General features: G+C 31.1%; 1 protein-coding gene across 5 annotated transcripts in view; it reads left to right on the top strand.

Annotated features, from left to right (window-relative positions):
• LOC140441595 (diuretic hormone receptor-like) overlaps positions 1–21,341 on the top strand; it is an 890,067-nt gene that overhangs the window by 681,745 nt on the left and 186,981 nt on the right. For all 5 annotated transcript variants that reach the window (XM_072532430.1, XM_072532429.1, XM_072532431.1 and 2 more), the window contains one exon: positions 18,855–18,945. In XM_072532430.1, the coding sequence (XP_072388531.1) occupies positions 18,855–18,945 (91 nt within the window). The remainder of the gene's footprint in view (positions 1–18,854; positions 18,946–21,341) is intronic.

Below are 21,341 nucleotides of genomic sequence, written 5' to 3'. Positions count from 1 at the left end.
ATAAATATTCCCAGCATCGCTCTTAATGGCTTGATTAAGCGTGAGTATACAATTTACTTTAATTGCTATCGACACATTTAACTTCGTCTTTCATCACTAGATGTCCCTAGTAGCATACTCTGGTAATTATTTTTTCTATAATTGCCAGAGTAGTCGGTGCGTTTTGGTTTGGTTTGAGTTTTCTTACAAACTCTCTCTGATGACGGGAAGACCCAGAAACACGTGTTAGGGAGTGGTAAGAAACTCAAATTAAATCGAAACGCAACCGTTTTCGTATATTTATCGTCCTTACTCGACGCAATGAGTACAAGAAAGATGGTAATTTATATGGGTAAATTGTTGATGCATAGTGGAATATAAATATTCCCAGCATCGCTCTTAATGGCTTGATTAAGCGTGAGTATACAATTTACTTTAATTGCTATCGACACATTTAACTTCATATTTGTTTAGAATTAGTTCAAAAAGTTTAGAGATGACAGATTACATAACAACAGGCCTATAATTTTTTATATTCTCTCTGTTACCGTTTTTAAATACAGGAGTTATATAACTGTCACGCAACAACAATTTTGTTCGTAAAGGTCTGCAAAATTTTCTCTGATCTTCTTTTGAGGTAACTAATTGATCATTATATTTTAAAAAACTAATTTGGCATGTTGCTGTTTTTCAGATAGTTGACGAATTTTTCCCCATAATGCAGACAGGGGAGTAGAGTTGTTGACGGATATCACGAAAGATTTTCAGTTTTGTTTTTTGGTTTGCTTAATCTGATATCGAGATTTAGCTCTTAGTTTTTTATATTCTCTTTGATTTTGTGTAATAGGACATCGTCTGAAGTTGTTAAAAGCTTGCTTGTATTTTTTTAAGGCTTCGTCATACTTGTTATTCCACCATGGTACTGGCGTGTGACTTTTTAGAGTTTTGGTTTTTCCGACTACTTTGTGCCCTATTTTTAATAGTACATTAGGGAATATAGATAAGTTTAAGATATATTTGAGGTACTAGGGTCAGAGAGATATGGGAGTTTTTGGTCTACTTGATCTGAGAAAAGTGTCCAATTTGTCTGGTCTAATTTCCATTTTGGGAGAGGAGTGGTTAAGGAATTTTAAAAGGACGGATTTTAAGAAGAGGAAAGTAATCACTACCGTATAAGTAGGGATGGACTTTCAAAATTCCAATTCAGACTTCCAATTCAAAAATGTTTGTAGCATCGGATCGCATATGTTCAGGTCGATAACTGGGGATTCTCCTGTTTGTATATTAAATCTTGTGGGTTCCCCTGTATTCAAGATGTTTATATTACACTTACTATCAAGTAATTGTTCTAGCACTTTTCCTTTTAATGATCGAAATTTAAATCCCCAGTAGGGGCGATGACTATTAATATCTCCTACGAGTATACGGAGAGATGGGATCTGTTGAAGTAGTTCCTCAATTACGGCAGTTGAAAATTTTTCAGTCGGTGGAATATACATGTCCTTTATATCACTATTAATTAAGATTGCAACAGCTTCTTAATATGTATTTAAAGGTATTAGTTCTGCTTCGTACATGTGGTTAATATAGATTGCTACTTCACCACTTGCTTTATCTCTATTGGTCCTGTTTTTATAAAAGCATTTAAAACCTTTTAACCTAGCATGCTAAGAATTTTTGAAATAAGTTTCTTGAAGGCAAATAACTGATGGCGTTTGTTGAGTAATTAGCTTTTGTAACATTTGCTTTCGCAACGGGTGTGGTACTCGTTAAGGTTCCATTGTATTATAGATCTGAATGTTAAGTACTTAAGGTTTCTTGAGAGGATGAGAGGTCGCTGTCCATTTTTGTAGATATTCTAAATTGATAGAGTTGATGCCTTTTACCTATATTGTTCAACCTACATTCAGAGGAAATATTTAGTAAAGCCTTGGAAAATTGCGAACATAGAATCCTTTTAAATGGAGAACCCCTAAACAACATAAGCTATGCAGATGACACCGTTATTTTTGCAGACAGTTTAAACAGTTTAAAACAACTAATAAACACAGTTAATAAAGTAAGTAAAATATTAACCAATAAACATATCAAAAACTAAATTTATGGTCATCGGCAAAAATAAAATTAGAGACGTCCAACTGCATCTCCAGATAACCAACGAGACTTTACTACGAAGAATGGTGAAAGAAAGAGAAGTAATGTATACGATTTAAAGGAGGTTAGAATATCTCGGACACATAATGAGAAACGGCACTAAATACAGAATACTAAATATAATCCTTCACGGTAAAGTACTCGGAAAGTCAGGAATTCGGAGAAGAAGAACATCATGGTTAAAAAACCTGAGGAAATGGTTCTCTACAACTAAAACTAATCTATGCATAAATTATTAAAATAATTGTAGCCAGAATGACTACCAATATTCGAAACGAATAGGCACCAAAAGAGGAAGATAAAGAATAACTTTTTCATTAAACTAAAAATAAAAAAATCTCATATGGTGCAAACTTACTTGGAATTACTGTGCATATACGGCAGTCTGCAATAAGTCTTTACAAGGTAAAGGTATTCCCAATTTTAAAAATTGTATTATTCTCAATTATAAAATTTTAGTTTTTATACCTTTCGTATACTCTGGTATCGATATTACCTTCAGGTTTGATTTTTCTCTGTACAATATTTTAAAAACGTCAATTTGTAGTTAATTGAATATCTTTCAATAATACCGTGAAAATTCATCTTACTGACAGGGTTGCGGATGTAACAATCAGATTAAAAGCCAGTTCCAATATCCGCAAGGGTTAAATTGGGGTTAGTTCTATTTCCTTCGCTGTATCTGTCACTGGAAAGGTAATTTCGACGAGCAATTAAATGTTTTTTTATTTTGTATATATTTGTTGAATTTCCCATTAAAAGAGTAAATAATATAAAAATGCTTGTATATTAAGATAAATATTGTATATATATATAATTAATATATATATATATATATATATATATATATATATATATATATATATATATATATATATATATATTGTTAAGATATGTAAAATTGAAAATAATATTGGTTTGCTTTTAATATATTTCAAAGTACAAAATATAATAATTCAAATAATTCAACTAATAAACTATAGAAGATATTTTGAAGAAATGAAAGTCCATTATCCTGGATTACCTGTAGTAAACAAAATTAAAGATATGCATAAATTATTTTCTTTGTAAAATATATTCGAGTGTCGTGAGTGAGCTTAGTGAAATCGTGAACAATGCGAGCGGGTTTTCCAACTAAATTTGTACGTCGATATACGGTGAATAAGACAATAGAATAGAAATATTTAGAAAATATAATTCTCCGTTAGTTCTTAAGAATTTGTAGAAACCGATTAGCATGTTAATATTTTTTAGGAAGTTTATAATTGTAGGTAAAATTGTTGTTTGTTATCTAAATGGTAGATGGGGATAAGTGTCACAAACTCTGTTTGAAGGAGATTGAAAAAAGTGGGATAGGTATGTAGGAATAAGAGTTTAGCTAGATTTTTGAGGAAGAAAAGATAATCAGTTGTTTTTCCAAGGGTTCAAGGCGAACAGTTGCTGTTCTCTGGTGGTTCTCCAGTGGTAGTAACCAGTAGAAGTAAATGTTTGTGAGTTTTTGTGGAGTAAGTGTATCTGACGGAAGATGATCAAGTAAAATATTGTAAGTTATATTTTTCTACTTATATTCCAAGAGTCACTGTTCAGGCCGGAACGAGAGATTAAGTTTATCGAGTGGAGAAGAGGCTAGCATCATTTGAACGATACGTGCATTTGAAGGAGATTATTAAAGACGATAGGCTCGCAATAATTTGTTGTAGGATTGCTGATTACCTAGGGGACTGCTAAGAATAAATAGTGTAGTAGGCTACAAGGAACAAGGATTTGGACAACTCATCATCAGAGAGATAGTTTTACCATTCGTCAGTTTTTCTTTAGTAACAACACATTTTTTAACAATTGCTTTAGAAAGGATAGGAATATTTTGATTAGGAGATTTAGAACAACAATTTTGATTTGAAAATTTAATTTATATAATATATACCATTAATTTTTGAAGGTTCACGTAGGTAGAACAAAATTTTGATAATCGTTATATGAGATATTTTTTATTGAAGATATTTGAGTGTGAATTTTATTTCAATATATAATGTTGTATCATATATTTTTTTTGTTTTTCCGGTATTCTTTGGACCTTACCTATCATATGTAAAGCATAGATATTGAAGCACGAGTAAAACCCTGAGATAAGAAAATTAAATAGTGTGATAGAATCATAATTGCGTCATTTAAATAAATTTAATTAATTAATTAATTAACTTATTTAACTGCTTGGCTCACCTCAGACTTTTAATATCGTATTAATATATATATATATATATATATATATATATATATATATATATATATATATATATATATATATATATATATATATATATACATTTAATCGCAGTCTGTTTTTTATCTTTTTTTTTTGTTTTATTACCTTACTTTTCAACATCTATGGTCCATCCAGTTTGCAAATGTTGTAACGATAAAACTACCAAAGAGAATTGAAATAATATTATAAAAATAATATCTTACTCAAGCATGGGAGTTTATCGTCTATGCTTCGCCGAGCTCAGTATCTCAGGTGTGAGTTCGTCTTATCTTAAACTAGGAATTAAACCATGAACCCTTAGCAGATACCAAATAAAACAATTATTTAACTAGACATATTTATTGAATAAAGAAAGACAATCAACCCTGCCAAGGCTTTACAAGAAATAAATTTTGCGATACTTATGGCATCGATGGATGATTTTGTAGCCTCCCAATTAGATTGTTAGGTCCTCCTGAGCTACAGTTGTTCTATATTTGTATGGCCTCCCAATTAGGTGGTTAGGTCCTCCAATAAAGTCAATAAATTCTCCAATAATATCTCATAAAATCAATAAACTGGTAATACAGCAAATAAATTCTTGAATACGGCTAATAAACTAAAATATAAGAAACAGCTTGTATTAGATACAAATCAAAAGGAGTTTAACTTCCTTGCTATTTTACCAAATTACAATTAAGCAAATAGCGGATGGCAAGGAAAAAACGAAATATAATTATTATTAAACTTAGTTAAATTCTTTGTAAAATTCTTACATACATATTACTGAAAACAATGAATATAGATAACAATGAAAGTATTCACCCCAGGAGAATGTTGCAGATCATAAAATGAAGCTTATAATAATTTTTGCCTTCTTTTATAAATTTCAAAAACAGGCAAAAAATTATATTCCCACTATGTTAGAAAAGTTCACTTCCTAATGAGGATGTACTAAGGAGGGTTAACAAAGATAAAAAATTGCTTAAGACTGTTAAATACCAAAAAATTAAAAAATATTCGTAAATGAACTTAGATATTAAATGCACGACAATTATTCCATGTGACAGAAGATGGAGAAGCCTTCGCAATGGTGAGCGCCAATGTCGTATAATTTTGATATGGCGTCGGGGGTAGGAGTGGTAAACTTTTTTGTATTTGCGTTGGGGGTCGCAAAATTCAGTTTGTTTGGCTAAAGAAAATTAAAACACAAATTTTGCTGCACTGGTAAGTAGTGATATGGTATTACTTGTGTGTTGGGAGACATTTATACACCCTTTTTGTTTATTGTAACTTTGTTAATGTCTATATTTGATACGTTGCAAAACGTATAGATACTTACAATAATAAAAATCCACACAATAACATAGTTCAAACAAACATACTGAACTACAACTTCTTTTTCCAAAAAGATAACACTTTTAATTTTCTTTCGCGTAATATTTTATTTCATATCCATTTTCGAATGGTATAATATTTTAAATTTACTGAAACAAACTCGCTTCTCGTACTCGTATACAAAGTAATTAAAAAAGTTGTCACATTACAAAATCCAGCGACCAACATTTTCCATTAGCACTTTAACTCCAAACAAGTCCCTAAAACTCCCGAACAAAACCGACTACGTAAATTAACAACTCATTAGATTACGTCACGGAGAACGTAGAGCCTGTAAACTAACGCTTAACAATCAGTTGTATTTGATGTGCTGGAAATCTCGTCCATATTATTACAAATGTTGAAGGTTGTTTAAAGCCTCACTACTGATATATATATATGTGTGTGAAAATACACAGTATTTTAACACAATGTTGTAATATGATTTACGTGAATTCCAACCAAAAGTAAGAGAAAAAGTTATTGCAGTTAATCTTTATGCTTTTCAGCGTTGGCTTGTTCATTTTAACTCTTTATAGGTTAGGTGCCACTTATTTTTGGGCCGCTATGGCTACTCGAAACATTCACCGTCTCCAAGGATAGACACTTATTGATGACAAGAATATTACATGATAAGTGGCTTCTCCTGTAGCTACCGATCGTGAGAAATCAGCTTGCTAAAGCTTAAAGGGTTTATATTAGACTTATCTCATGGATTGCAATTGAAGTTAGTTGTCTCTGCCAATGATTTGAAATTTTATTGCTATCCAGATAATAAAACGATCTAAACCAGCTATCACTTATGTTGGTAACAACACCGCTGATTGCTGGTTTATGTTAATAAAAACATATTGTGTTTTAAAATGTTGATATAATAATCTATTTGTAAGATATTTTTTGGACGAGAATTTGATAAAGTCGATGCCGAAATTAATATTCTCGGTGTTTTGGTTAACTAAAAATTACGCTGGTCTCATCTCAAACAGTCCAAGTCGCCAGTGAAGCACAGCTAACAATAATAAACTGCGTAATAAACATAATGAAAAGGTGACAAATTACAGAGATCTGGAAATGCAAACAGGGAGACAATGGAAAATAAAAAGATCCCAGATAATACCTGTTATTCTCTCTACTGCTAAAGATATTGCGAATAACCTCCTATAGAGCATAAAACAAATAAGTCCTTATGGACATCTCTATAAGACAATGCCAAAAGCGGTACTGCTCTCAACGTCTAACTGCGTAAGCAAATTTTTGGAAGGTACTCGCATACCAGGTCATCTAGGGCTCGATAACATGAGTTATAGTACAATGACCGCCAGAATCCAGTATATTCGATCACAAAAGATCAACATCAATTGCGACGTACTAGAACAGTTAATCCAACAAGTTTAATTATTATAAATAAAACATTGTAAAACCACCTTTTCTTCAATCTGACATTAGTCTGATAATAATTATATTAAATATAAGTATATTGAATATTGAAGTCTGAATATTATATTTTTAATTGTCACTAAAATCTTTGCTAGTATAAATAACAGTTTATTTTGAGTATTTGTCTTTTTTAAAAAAGTATTTTTTAAATGAAAATTTATAATTGGCGCAGTCAGTAGAATGTGAAAGAATATTTAAAGATTGACGTCACTGTTAAGTGTTTGTCCACTATTCCAAGAATCAGCCCTAGGGAAAGCGCCTGCAAAGAGTTCATCCAAACAAAGCAACCTAAACGTAATAGAAATTCCTTCATTTTCAGAGATTAATTCTAACAAGCAGATGAAATTTTATTTGTTTAAATTTCACAAAAACTTTTGATAGCCTTATTGGCCTCGAATTTAAAACTCTTTGAAGCTTAATCAACTTTTTTAAATCACTTCTAGTTACAAAAAATTCTGCAATTTCTATTAAATAAAAAATAATATAATATATGTAATAAAAAATTATAAAATAAATAAAACACAATTTCATTTCATTCACTCTTCAAGTTCAATTAGCCAAATCAAAGTTCCAGTTAAAAAACAAAAGGGAACTATCATTATTCCTAGACAAATTTTTCAAGGCATTGTAGTACGAGAATCTCTTACCAATGCCAAAAACCACCTGGTCTGCACCGGAATTGCCAATTTCATGTCAGAATCTATTCATTTTTCCTTACTGAACTACTTGATACTAAGGAAGTATACATCGAAGATTTTCATATATATTTCATTGAAACAACCACCGGACCAAAATACAGGCAAGACATCGACGTCTTGATTAAAACCGAACATCTTAACCAAGAAGAAGAGAAACAAGTTCGCCGCCTGTGCCGAAAATTCTCTAATATATTTTACCAACCAGACACTCCTCTATGCTTTACCAACATCATATCAAAACCAAAGATAAAGAGCTAGTATATTCGAAATTATACCAGTACCCATATGTACATAAGGAAGAAGTAAAGAAACAAATATCTTCAATGTTAGATCAAGGCAACATTAGACCAAGCCAATCACCATAGATCGTGCCAAAAAACAAACAAATTCGTCTGGTAAAATTAAGTGGAGAATAGTGGTAGATTATAGGAAGGTCAACCAGAAAACTATAGAAGACCGATATGAGATTCCTCATATCACCGATATCCTCGAAAAATTGGGACGATGTCAGTATTTTACCACAATCGACATAGCGAGCGGATTTCATCAAATTGAGATGGCTAAAGAAAACATTCACAAAACACCATTAAATGTGGAAAATGGACACTACGGATAGGTAAGAATGCCATGTGGACTTTTAAAAATTGAAAGCTTGACATAAAGAATAGTTTACCAATAGCCTTTTTATTGACTTCAACCCATAAAAAACATATGTATATATTTTTTTCACACGAGTCACAATTACTTCTTTTTTCTTACTCTTATAATATATATATATATATATATATATATATATATATATATATATATATATATTTATATATATTGATATGATTGGTGTTTATAGAAATTAATTTACAAGTTACACATTAGATAATATTAGATATTAAATTTGGTTAAGTTATATACTAGAGAATTTTATAAAAATATATTTATGTGAGGGCATTTTTAAGAAATAAGCATATAATAATTGTAAAAAGTTGTATTTTAGTAATTATAATGTGGTAGATATATTTAAGTGAGCCATGTGACTAGGCAACCAACTATACATGTGAGTGACAGACAGATATGCATACTCTCCAAGTGACATTTTAAATAATTAGGAATATAAAGTGGGGTTATAATAATAATGTTAGTTTAAAATGTTTAATTTATATATATTTACTGATTTAAGTGTTTATTCTGATCTGAAAAGCCTAAATGTCAACAAAATTATCAATAGAAAATTAACGAATTCTCCAGAATGCAGAATTTGACCTTTGTTTACGATCGAACATTCGGGAATAATGGTTATGTCTGTGGGTCGAACATATACTGTTTCCAGAAAATTCAGACATGTGTTTAATGGAATAAATCGAACATGATTTCTTACCAGATGGTTCTGGAAGATTGAAAAGATATAAATACCCATGATTTGGATTCAAGAGGGCAGTTTAGTAAGAAAGTCCATTCAGTTAGTCAATCAGTTATGAGTTACAGTTACTATGATGGCCAGTTTTAGTATGAAAATTAGTTAGAGGCAGTCAATCAGTTACAATTGTTCAATATAGTGAGTTAAATCAAGATTAGAAACAGTATAAAGAAAATATTATTGAAGATTAAAAATTATGTTATGTATAAATGATGATAATGGAAGAAGTATTAATTGAATATTAAAATTAAATAATATTTTTGGTGATTGGATATTGATATATTGAAAAGAAGAATAAAAATAAATGCTGTTTGATGGTTTGCTTGGTGGTTTATAAATGCTGTGAAGAAAAATATCTTAAATTGGTGGAAGCTGATAATTGGAAAAAGTAATTTCACAAAAACAAGGATAACCGAAGCTGAGAAGAAGACATTTGAGTGGTGATTATAATCTATACAGTGGAAAACAGTTCATTTAGGCATTCAGTGACAGAAAGGTACAAAAATTTGTTAATATAATTTAGTTAGTGTCATAACAACTTCAATTTTGAAGATAGTTTGTTTAAATTTTACATTGTCTATAGAATTTAATTAGTTTAATAAGAATTTCAATTTAAAGATAGTTTATTTTAAATTTACATTGGCTAGGTTAGATATATATGTGTGTTTCATAATAGATATAATAAAGATAATTTAAAAAAGTACTTACAAACTAATTCTTTGAGAACCGCGATAAAAACCCTATATTATTAAAAAATACTCATTGCTCATCATTCACAAACAATACATCATAACAAAATATATATATATATATATATATATATATATATATATATATATATATATATATATATATATATAACCATCAGGGAATCATGGAAACCATCAGGGTCTTCTAACTCTAATGCCATAATTTGATCGCAGCATTGCTCCTGTAGTGATTCTTTCCCAAGTTGACATAGGTACTCCTTTTCTAACTTGGCTGCACCGTACCGAAAACGACCAATAGTTAGAAATACGGTTACCTTCCACCGATATACCTTTTCTGGTTTTCTGCAATATATTTTACTTTTATTATTCACTCGCATTATCGTTTTCCATTTGTTTTAAACATTTCAACGTTTGACATTCCTTTCCCTAGGTGTGATATATTAATCTGATATATTTGTATTTGAAATCTGAAAATTATATTTTGAATTGTAACTAAAACCTTTGCTAGCATAAATAAAAGTTTATTTTGAGTGTTCGTGCTTTTTTAAATAGTGATTTTAAAAAGAACATTCAAAATTCATGGAAAAAGTTCCTGTAAAGCTCAATACAATAATAATAGAAATAATATAATAAAATTAAGTTAAGGATAGTTTAATAAACTTTTAGTTTCACTATAATATATATTTATTGACGTAGTTAATAAAGTATTTTTTTAGTAATTATATTAAAAATATCTTAAATTTATTACAGAACATTTAAATCATACGTTTATACTAAAACCTATAAACCTTTATTAATTATTAACTTCTATTTAATTGCATTAACGGAGTTCTGTTCAAAGCAGTAGTGACAATTCGGCCATTTACCAACAATTACCGGACCTCGCCTCGCCAATTAAGAAAGTTTAAATGTAATGAAAACTGAGGGGTCATCTAATTTAAACCACCGAAGTTTATTTAGACCCCGATGAAACATTCCCAACTTGGAGCTTCAAAGGAGGCCTGTTTGGTCTTTTGAACAATTGTTAAATTCATTTAGTCAAACTTGAGCTTCTGGACATTATATACCAAAGTAATATTTACTCGACCACTTTCTGTAGAATATCGATTTCCATTGATTAATTTTAAATTTTAAAGTTCTAAAAAGTTCTAAAGTGAAAAAGTAAATCGTTTTAAAGAAAACGTCAAGTACAATTGAACCGGTGAGTGGGAAAACGATATAACTCCAACAGTATGCATTTGAGATAACCTGAAAAAACTGTTTATTTTAAAAAGTATACATAACACAAGAAATATGTACATTGCAAATTTGCAAACAATCAAATTCTTTAAACGAATGTAAAGAAAAAATTTATTTTTGTTTTTTAATAAACGACATGCGCTCCCAAATGTCACTGGGAGTTATACCGTTTTTCCACTCAACCTTAAAATGCGTTGAAATATATACGTTATTAATAAAATAAAACAACAAATTTGAATAACGTGTATTATTTGTAAGGTATTTGGCCATATAAGTTTTTAGAACGTAAAAGCATTATCATTTTTGAAAGGACCTAAAAGAAATGGTGCTTATTGGTCTTCCTGAGTCACCTCAGTGTCAACATTGGTGCTTTCTCATGACGTAATGTGATAATAAAATTCCAAAACTTTTCCTGTCATATACCGTATTACATTTTTAAAATGACCAATTTTTTTATATTGATTGGTAATGTTTTAATGTATACAGGATTGGTTGGTAAAATTTGGGTTGCTTTAGGTTTGACTACAAACAAACGTACATTGGGGTCTTTCGCTGCTTGTCCTTCATGGTATGTCCAGTACCGTTTTTTAAATCGTGTATTTCGATCCCATATAACCACAACTGTCTGTAATAAAACATTTCTTGAATAGATATAACAGGCAAGGGCATATTTTGAGTATATTCAAAAACTATTCCGCTAACATCTTCTGTTTCATGGCACAAGGTAGAGATTTCTTTAAGTTTTGAGTAAAATTTGTTAGCTCTTCGTTTAGGGACTACTAAATAATTCGGCAGCGGCAACTCTCTGCGTTTTCGTATTCATATTCATATTTTTAAGTTTTGTGCCCAACTCTTCGCATTGTCCGCAAACATCAACTTGATGCCCCCCAAATTTTAATACAAATTTTTTTTATAAAAATTTTAAATAAAATTCATATTTTACTGTTCTTGCTAAGTCTGGGTGTAGTTTTATAAACATATTATACATTATTTTAACGTTTTAGGTAGAATCAAGATAGGTGATGACTTTTGAACTGTAGTTAGATGTTTTTTAAGGAAACTATTCAATATGTTGATACATTTTTGTAAGAACTTCAGGCCGTAAAGTATGTGGTCGACTGTTTTGTTTACCACGTAGATCTCTAGGAGAACTTTGAGCAACAAACAATCTATTTAGCCGTCGTAGTCTAGAGTTCGAGATCAAATGCAGATTAAGAAAAGCTGTTTTACATACGTTTTGCCTTTCCAAAGTATTTCGTATGTAATATGAAAACGTGACCTCTCGGGTTTTTTTCCCCAGCTTTTCTTTTTGGTCGCTTCCCAGTTACACGCCTACATTCCATTAATCCTTGCAAATAGACATCTTGTTCGTCTTTTGAACCTTTCTCATATGAAGTCTTTAAAACAGCACCCTTTTCATTCATCGTAAGTTTTGAAATGCATTTATTTTTACATCTGAAAAAAAAGTTGAGGTATAGTAGACTCACTTTAAATAATTGGAGTTCAGTTAAATACATGCTGGCATATCTAGAAGTTTTTTGTAATATGGGTACAATTTTTGGATGGGTTTATGAAACCAAACCTTTTGCCCGATAATAAGAATAAACATAAGCTTAAGAATATTTACATTTGCTGTCGAATGTCAAAAGTAGCCGAATTTAAAGTGTTTTTTCTCTACAAACCATTATTATTAAAAAATAATTTTATATTTACGTGCAGTCTGTTTTAACGGCCATTTTGTTAACTACTTTTCTAGTTGCAGTTGTGTATTGAAGTCCAAGAAGATAAGCATTCTTTCTTTCATTTTTCTTCCAAGTTTCTGGACACTTTCTTTTCCTCTAATTTTGTAGTCCCTCCGTATCAGAATTTTCACTGCTAGACATTTTAAATTTCTCAAATACTGATAAAACCTTAAATTATCACAAGCTGCATACACTGTAACGATCAACCTTAATACTGAATAATAATAATCAGGTGACTGCAGCCGATGATGCGCGATACGCAATATTGAGTGGAAGAACGATAGGAGTTGTATCGTTATTCCACTCAATGCCAAATTGTACCTCGCTTTAAAGCATAATACTTAACGAATATTGTACGGTTCTTCGACTTAGCAGATAGATCGATAGGTAAAAAGCAATTTGGCTATCTTCGCTTGAAATGTCAATTTTTGGAGTTAGGTAGGATCGTTTTTCCACTCACCGATTCAATTAAAGATTAAATTTGAATAATAAATATTAAGTGCCTGAAAAATTTTCATTCTTTATTTGCGAATTTAATATCTTTTCTTTATGTTTCTACCCTACCGGAGATTGAATATTGTCAAACAAAGCTTTTAATCTATTTCAGCCGATTTGAGTCTTAATTTGTGGTAGATTTTTTTTATTGTCTCTATATAGCTCATGCTAACGACTTAAATAATAAATTAACAAATGCCTTACTGGAAAGTCAATACAAATTCTGTCCTAAAACTCAAAAAGAAGAGAAGATTAGCCAAAATACCACGCAACTAATGCAGAAAAGAAGAGAAATGAGAAGCGAGACGGAAAATAAAGCCGACGAATAACAAAAATTAGATAAAGAAATATCCAAAGCTGTTAGACAAGACACACGAAAATAAAACCAATAAAAAATCGAACATACTATTGAGAACATTAAAAGTATGAAAGTATTGAGAAACAGACTAAGAACGTGGACAAGGCAGACAATAAAGGTTAAAGATAGACATGTTCATCTTACAACCAATAGAGAGGAAACTTTTAAAATAGTTGAAGACTTCTACAAATTTCTGTACACAAGCCAACACAAAGCAAATAGCAGAGAAGACCAAGTACCAGAAAACATTAACAAGGAAAAAGGGTATTTTTTTAATGGCCTTGGCCTTGTATATATCTTTTTTATTTTGTTTTGGTCATCTTTTGTAATAATTTTGTTTTACATTTTTTTTTTATTTTTTATTTTTTTTTTTTAATTTTCTATTTTATTTTTTTTTTTTCGTATTAAAAGGTTGATTACATGATTGGTATGTTCGCAGATTGCTTACAAGTTTCATCTTAATTCTATGGTTAGTACATTATATTGTTTAAAGTTTATACTTACAATTTCTTATTAACTGATAAATACAATTAAAGATTTCTACGTTTCCAGAGAAAATTAATTCATTTATGTGACATTTAGTTTTCGTAAGTTTTCATATAAACATGTAATATTTCCTTGTTGGTTTACACATTCTAATAGGATATGTGTTAAATCTCCATATTTACCACAAGTACAGTTTGGAGTGTCTGCTAGATTCATTTTGTACATTCTTGAAGGTGTTAGAGCATGATTTAACCTTAGCCTATTAATAGTTTTAATTAAACTTCTGTTGGACTCTGAATGAAACCACTTTTTTTTAAGAAGTGTGGGTTGCCAATATATAAAGAATGACTGACTTTCGGATTCCGTATAATTGGCTTGCCATTTTAATTTGAGCCGATGTTTGTTATATACATCTATATCTGACACCGGTAGAATATTGTTGTCTATGGTTTCTCCGCTTGATAATGCTTCTTTTGCCAAAGCATCTGCTATTATATTACCCTTTATCCCAGAATGGTCTTTGATCCATGCAATAATAACTTCTCCTCCGAGCTTTGAAACCTCGTAGTAAAATTCTCCTCGTACCAATTGTAAAATCTCTATATCAAGATGAGTCAATTGCTTGGATTTACTTGTTACACATAATCTTTCTACTGCACTTTTGCTGTCTGTAAATATTACACAGTTCGTCATTTTCTTTGTCAAAGCGTGAGAAAGAGCAAACTTTAAACCCATCATTTCGGATGTGTAGATGGTGGCTTCATTAGGTAACTTATATTTATGCTGTAGTCCAGAATTCTGTTGGTATACTGCGCAAGCAGTGTTATTTCCTTTTTTTGGATCATCAGTAAACATATAATAATAATTAGGCCATCTCTTTTGAATTTCTGCGTTAAACATGGGGCCTTGGACATCATTGAGAAATTCTGTCTTAATTTTTATTGAGAACAGTTTATGAGGTTTTCAGTATAAACTAGTGGAAGATGACCCTTATAAAGTACCTCTTTGAATTTAGACAGATTTCTATAGCTTACCGCCACGAGTGGAGATTTTTTCTTAAACCAATACCTTTTAGTCAAATGTAAAACAGCCAGATTTTGTATATCTTTGAGAAATACTTGGTCTCTGCTAATGGTACGAGCTATATATTTGTCGGTAAGATACTGCCTCCGTAAATTCAATGGCGGTTCAACAGCTTCAATTTTCATTACATTAATTGGTGTAGATTTCAGATACCCAAGGCAAAAGCGTAGGCACTTATTTTTCTGTATCTCAATTTTTGTTAAATGGGTGTTCGATGCGTTTCCATACAAGTGACAGCTATAATCGAAATCTGGTCGTATCATTGATCGATAAAACATTAAACTAATGTTGGGATCTGCACCCCAGTTTGTTTTACAGACAGCTCTTAGGATATTCATAGCTTTTTCGGGTTTTTTAATGATATGTTGAATATGATCTTTCCACAAAAGTTTTCTGTCTAAATAAATTCCCAGGTATCTGATACAGTTTTTAATTGGAAATTTGAATTGACCAGAATTTATATACCCTTCTGGAATTCTATGTTTTCTAGAAAAGCAGCAGATTTCTGTTTTGGATTCTGATAATGTTAATCCATTTGATTCATAATATGCATGTATTGTTGAAAAAGCTGTTGGTAAATTATTTTTAGAAACATCGATTGATTTGTCTAATGAATAGAGTACCACATCAACTGCAAATTGTAGTATTGTTGTGTTAATAGGAACAATGACTTCTAAATCTATATTATATAAAATATATAAAAGTGGACTTAAAATACTTCCCTGCGGCAGGCCTATACTGGACAGTCGAGAAGAAAAAATGTTCTCATTGATTTTTAAGTAAATCAATCTCTCTGAGTACAAAGTTTTTAAAAAGGATATTATACCTATAGGTATCCCTACTGACAATAACTTTTATTCAATGATATCCAAATTTATATTATCAAAAGCAGATGATAGGTCCAGAAATGCAACTGCAGTGGATGAGTTTTCGGTGAAAGTGACTTGAACTGTTCTTACGAGAGCAGTTATGGCATCTTGCGTGGATTTAAATTTGCGAAAACCAAATTGGGAGTGAGGGAGAATGTCATTAAAGTCAAAGCAATGCTCTAATCTATTTTTAATTAGTCTTTCCAGGGTTTTAAGAAGTCAAGAAGCTAGAGATATTGGGCGATATGAATTGTGATCGTCATCACGTTTGCCAGGTTTTCTTATAGTTGTTATAATATACTCGCCAGCTTTCTGGAATTGGTGCTTGTTTCTGCCAAATATTATTTAGAATATGAAGTAGATGGATTTTATGTTCATTTGTCAGGTTAGAAATCATAGAATAAGATATATTGTCTTTACCGGGAGCAGTATTCTTTTTTTGTTTGAGGACCCTTCTTAGTTCCCATAGATAGAACGGACGATCTAAGTAAAGGTTATCTCTAGAAAACGGTGGCTATGGAGTTGGTAATATCATTCGGAACCCAATCTGGTGAAATTTTTTGGGTAAAAAGGGTATTGTCAACCAAGAATCAGAAGTACTACCAGAAAACACAATGGACGAAATAATACTAGCCCTAAAAAAAGCTAAGAATAACAAATCTTCAGGCGAAGATTGTGTAGTTACAAATGCAATTAAAACTGGAGGGAATTGCGTACTTAATAAAATAAAAAACTTTTTTAACATGTGCCTTTTGGACAGTAACATACTCGGCAAATGGCACAATGCTGACGTAATTCTATTGTACAAGAAAAGGAGATCCCCATAAATTAGAAAACTACAGACCTATAAGTCTTCTTAGTCACCTACACAAACTACTTACAAGAATAGTAACGAATCGTCTTAAGAAAAAACTTGATTTTTATCAGTCAATAGAGCCAGCGGAATTTCGTATGGATTTGGAACGAATTTTCACCTACAGAGCATTAAAATGGTAATCTGTTTAACTATCAAATAAAATCGACCTCTCGTTCTGGCTTTTGTAGATTTCCATAAAGCCTTTGACATAGATAGAATTTGACAAAATCCTAGAAGCACTACAAGCATCCAATATACAAGGTTAATTTACAATACATACAAGAACCCAACTATGTCGGGTACCCTACATAAAAACACGGATCATATCCCAATCGGCAGGGGAGTCCGATAGGGTGATACCTTATCACCTAAACTGTTTACCGCAGTACTAGAATATGCTTATAAAAAACTTAACTTGGAAGATAAATTACTAAACATTGACTCTTCTTCTCACGGCACCGTATCCTTTCGAAGGTTGGCGATCCAAATGGCAATTGTAGTTTTGGAAACTGCTGCGCGAAAGATTTCTGCTGATGAACGGTCGAACCATTGCCTCAGGTCTTTTAGCCATGAGTTCTGGCGTCTTCCTACTGATCTTTGAACATTGACGGTAAAAGATTAACATATTTGAAATTTGCAGACGTTGGCCCCAAAATTTCACAACAGATGGAAGCCCCCTGGAAAAAGAAAAAGAGGTAGACCTCGACGCTCATAGAATAAAGGAATTAGAAAAGCGATGGAATCGAGGGGTTTGGAGGAGAAGCATGCCTTGGACCGGGAGGATGGGCGGAGGAGAACGGGAATACGGCGATAGCCGTCTTCAAAATGTATTGTATTTACAAGTTGCATCCTGTAACCTCAAGAAGATATGTATAACGCTACATGATCTGACTTTTCTTCTGACTTCGTGTTATAACGTAAATTGAACCTGAATGGGATGAAAAGGAGTATGAAGAAGGGTATTATTGTAGGTAATTTAAAAATTAACCCAAGGGAAGTTTTGTATTGAAATATAGCTGATTTGAAGAATTCCAGGTCTAAATATGTTCACTACTCCACAGACACTTATAAGTTTTGAGGGACACATTGACGAGTGTTGAGTTCTCATTTATATGTTTAATATAGATTAACTGATCTTTTATAATATGAATAAGATAAGTATTAAATTTAGATTTGAATAAGGCAATAGTGTATTATACTCTAATTAGCCACGAGTCAGTAATTTTGTAGCACAAGTTGCGGGCAATCGAGACAATTAATACGAGTCGAATACGTTTTCTATGACTATGTAGGATGTAATTTGAAATATGAGATACAGATACCTGCAAAAGAAACTGAAGCTGTGGTTATTTTTAACAATATTAACAGTAACGATATCATAGTTTACTATTTGTGTTGGGAATAAGGCACAATTTTACTTTAAAGTTTATTTAGCGTTTCGATTGTCACTTCAGAAATTGTTCTTAAAATACAAAACATTAATAAATTAAACAAATTTTGTTTTCGTTGCTTGGTAAAAAATTCTTCGAATAACTTAATTTTTTCTGTCTGGCAAGAACACAGTGTTCTTTTTTAGACATTACGGTGATAAAATCATCATTATTTTATATTGGTATGATTTTGATTTCTACCTTCCTTATGATTTTACTGATAATCATATTTGTTAATAGATATATAAATTGGCAACTTCTGTTCAAAATATATTTTTTTTGTTGCAGAGAACTTCGTTGTTTGAGGAACACAATACACATGAACCTGATGTTTTCGTATATGCTCACATATTGTATGTGGATTGTTACGCTTATTTCGGTAAGTCTTTAACTTTTTTTATTAGTAAGTATTTGCTTCAACGATAAATGTTAATTTAGGTAAAATATTGTATAACAATGATATAGAATTACAAGGAGTCACTTGTGTCACTTAAAAAGTTCAATAAATCATTTCTGGTATAGTTCAGGCACAGCTCGTATCTCGAATTAAGGTTGAGTTTCTTAGGTGATTAGATATTTTTATGTGTTAACCTGCTGTGACAAAGTCTTAGAGCAAAAGTTTTGTCAATATTATTTGATTCTCTTTCATTTATTTACAAGCATTGTAATTAAATGTAGATATGGATTTTATAGTAGTTCGATGCGGTGCTGCTTTCCATTTAAAATTTTGTCGCTGTATACCTGTATGTAAAAGTACCCATTTTTAATTAAATTACCAATGAGATGATGACTATACAGATTGAATGAATTTAAAACGGAACATACGAAATCAATGTATTTCGGCTCAACTCCGCTCTAGGTGGTTGGCCAACAAAAGGTTGTCAAATAATTATATTATAAAAATCCAATACTTCAGCGGGCTGCTGGATTCTGAATTCATTCAAGAACAAGTCAAAACTCCACCCAAATAGGTTGCCTAGAATCACTGAAAAAACTAGACTACACAAGCAGTTATTATGCTGTCAAACCACTTATCGCTTCCGTATAGTCCAAGAGATAGAGCCGAAATTTTGAACTGATCAGTAATACGACATTTCTCTATTGGAATATATTCATTGTAACTGGGTTAAGACTTTGCCTTACAGGCGGACGCCCCTCGTGGTACAGGGGGTGGCTGTACAGGGATGAAGTTGTCATTTTTTTCGGAAAAATTAACGATCGATAATATGGCTGAAAATTTGCCCAGAGTAAGTTGCAATTTTTTTGGGGAAAAATTAACGATAAGTAATATTTCCGCCATTTTCATGGCTCATTATTTAGCCCCTAAAAACTCTAAATCCAAAAGGGCGGACAGCTGGGTTGGTACATAGAGCCATAAAACGGGGTCAAAAGTACCACTTGCCTGCGCATTTTAGGTCTCGGTATCAATTTTCAAACTGATTTTATTATGATATTTTTATACCGATTGATTTGAAAATTTGTATGCTTACTTCTGTTACTATTCTGAGAAGCGTCAAGTAGAGTTTTCCTCAAAATTTTCCAAAAAAATTTCGGTAAATGAAAATTTTCGTAATTTTTAAAGGTAAAATCTAATTTGTAGAATCCTTTCGATTTTCTGTATGTTTTTTTACAAACTAAAGTCATATTTACTTTACAAATCACATTTTTTTCTTAAATATAAATATTTTACGAATTAACTTTTAATTGAATAAATGTTTGATATTTGATATTATATTAAATTAAAGTAATTTTATAATATTAACTATTAAATATTTTTAGTATAACAAATAGTAATTTTACTTATTTTTTATTACAATAAAAAGGTTTTTAAATTTATATTGCATAAATAATGTTTGTTCAGATATAAGAAAAATTTGATTTATTATTACATTTACTTTGTAGATATTTTCAATATTTTTTTAACTTTTAAATTGCAATTGAATAAAATGCAGAAACTAATGGATATATGGGTAGAACAAATAGAAGAACTTAAAATGGAGATAAACGAGGAAAAAAGTAAGATAATGATAATCAGCGACAAAGGAGATAAGGAAGATAATCAAATAAAGATAAAATGTAAAAACTCAGAATTGGAAATAGTAACAACTTACGAATACCTGGGAAGTATAATAACTAATGATGGAAAAATAGACTGGGAAATAACAAATAGAGCAAAGAAATCAAACAAGTTATATTATGCGTTAGCCCCAATAATGGGAAAAAGAGAACTTGCACGAGAAACAAGAATAAAAATATATAACACAATAGTGATAGCGACTGTGCTCTATGCAAGTGAAAACTGGACAATTCTGGAAAAACATAAGAGCAGGATAAACGCAATGGAGATGAGACATCTAAGAAGGATAGTTGGAAAGACAAAATGGGATAGATTAAGCAACGAGACTATTAGGAGAATGGCCAACCAGGAACCGATAATAAACAAAATAGCAAAGAGACAAATGAACTGGTATGGGCATCTGATGAGGATGCAATCCAATAGAATAACAAGAAAAATTTATGAAGCAAAAAACATCGGAAAAAGAAAAAGAGGCAGACCAAGAAAAAAATGGATACAGCAAGTAGTAGAGGCGGGAAAACTTAAACAAAAATCACTCGAGGAATTGAAAATAATGGCAGGAAACAGAAAAGAATGGAAGAGGTGGGTAAATGGAAATTAAAATAGCTAGCCCAAATCCGACACCCTGTTAGGGTAAAAGGAAGGGGAGAAAGAAAGAAAGAAAGAGAAAGTATAATATTGTTTTTCCTCTCTTCTTC

The sequence above is a fragment of the Diabrotica undecimpunctata genome, chromosome 5 (assembly GCF_040954645.1).
Source record: "Diabrotica undecimpunctata isolate CICGRU chromosome 5, icDiaUnde3, whole genome shotgun sequence".
Taxonomy (NCBI): Eukaryota; Metazoa; Arthropoda; class Insecta; order Coleoptera; family Chrysomelidae; genus Diabrotica; species Diabrotica undecimpunctata.
This window is presented reverse-complemented; position numbering and strand designations above follow the sequence as displayed.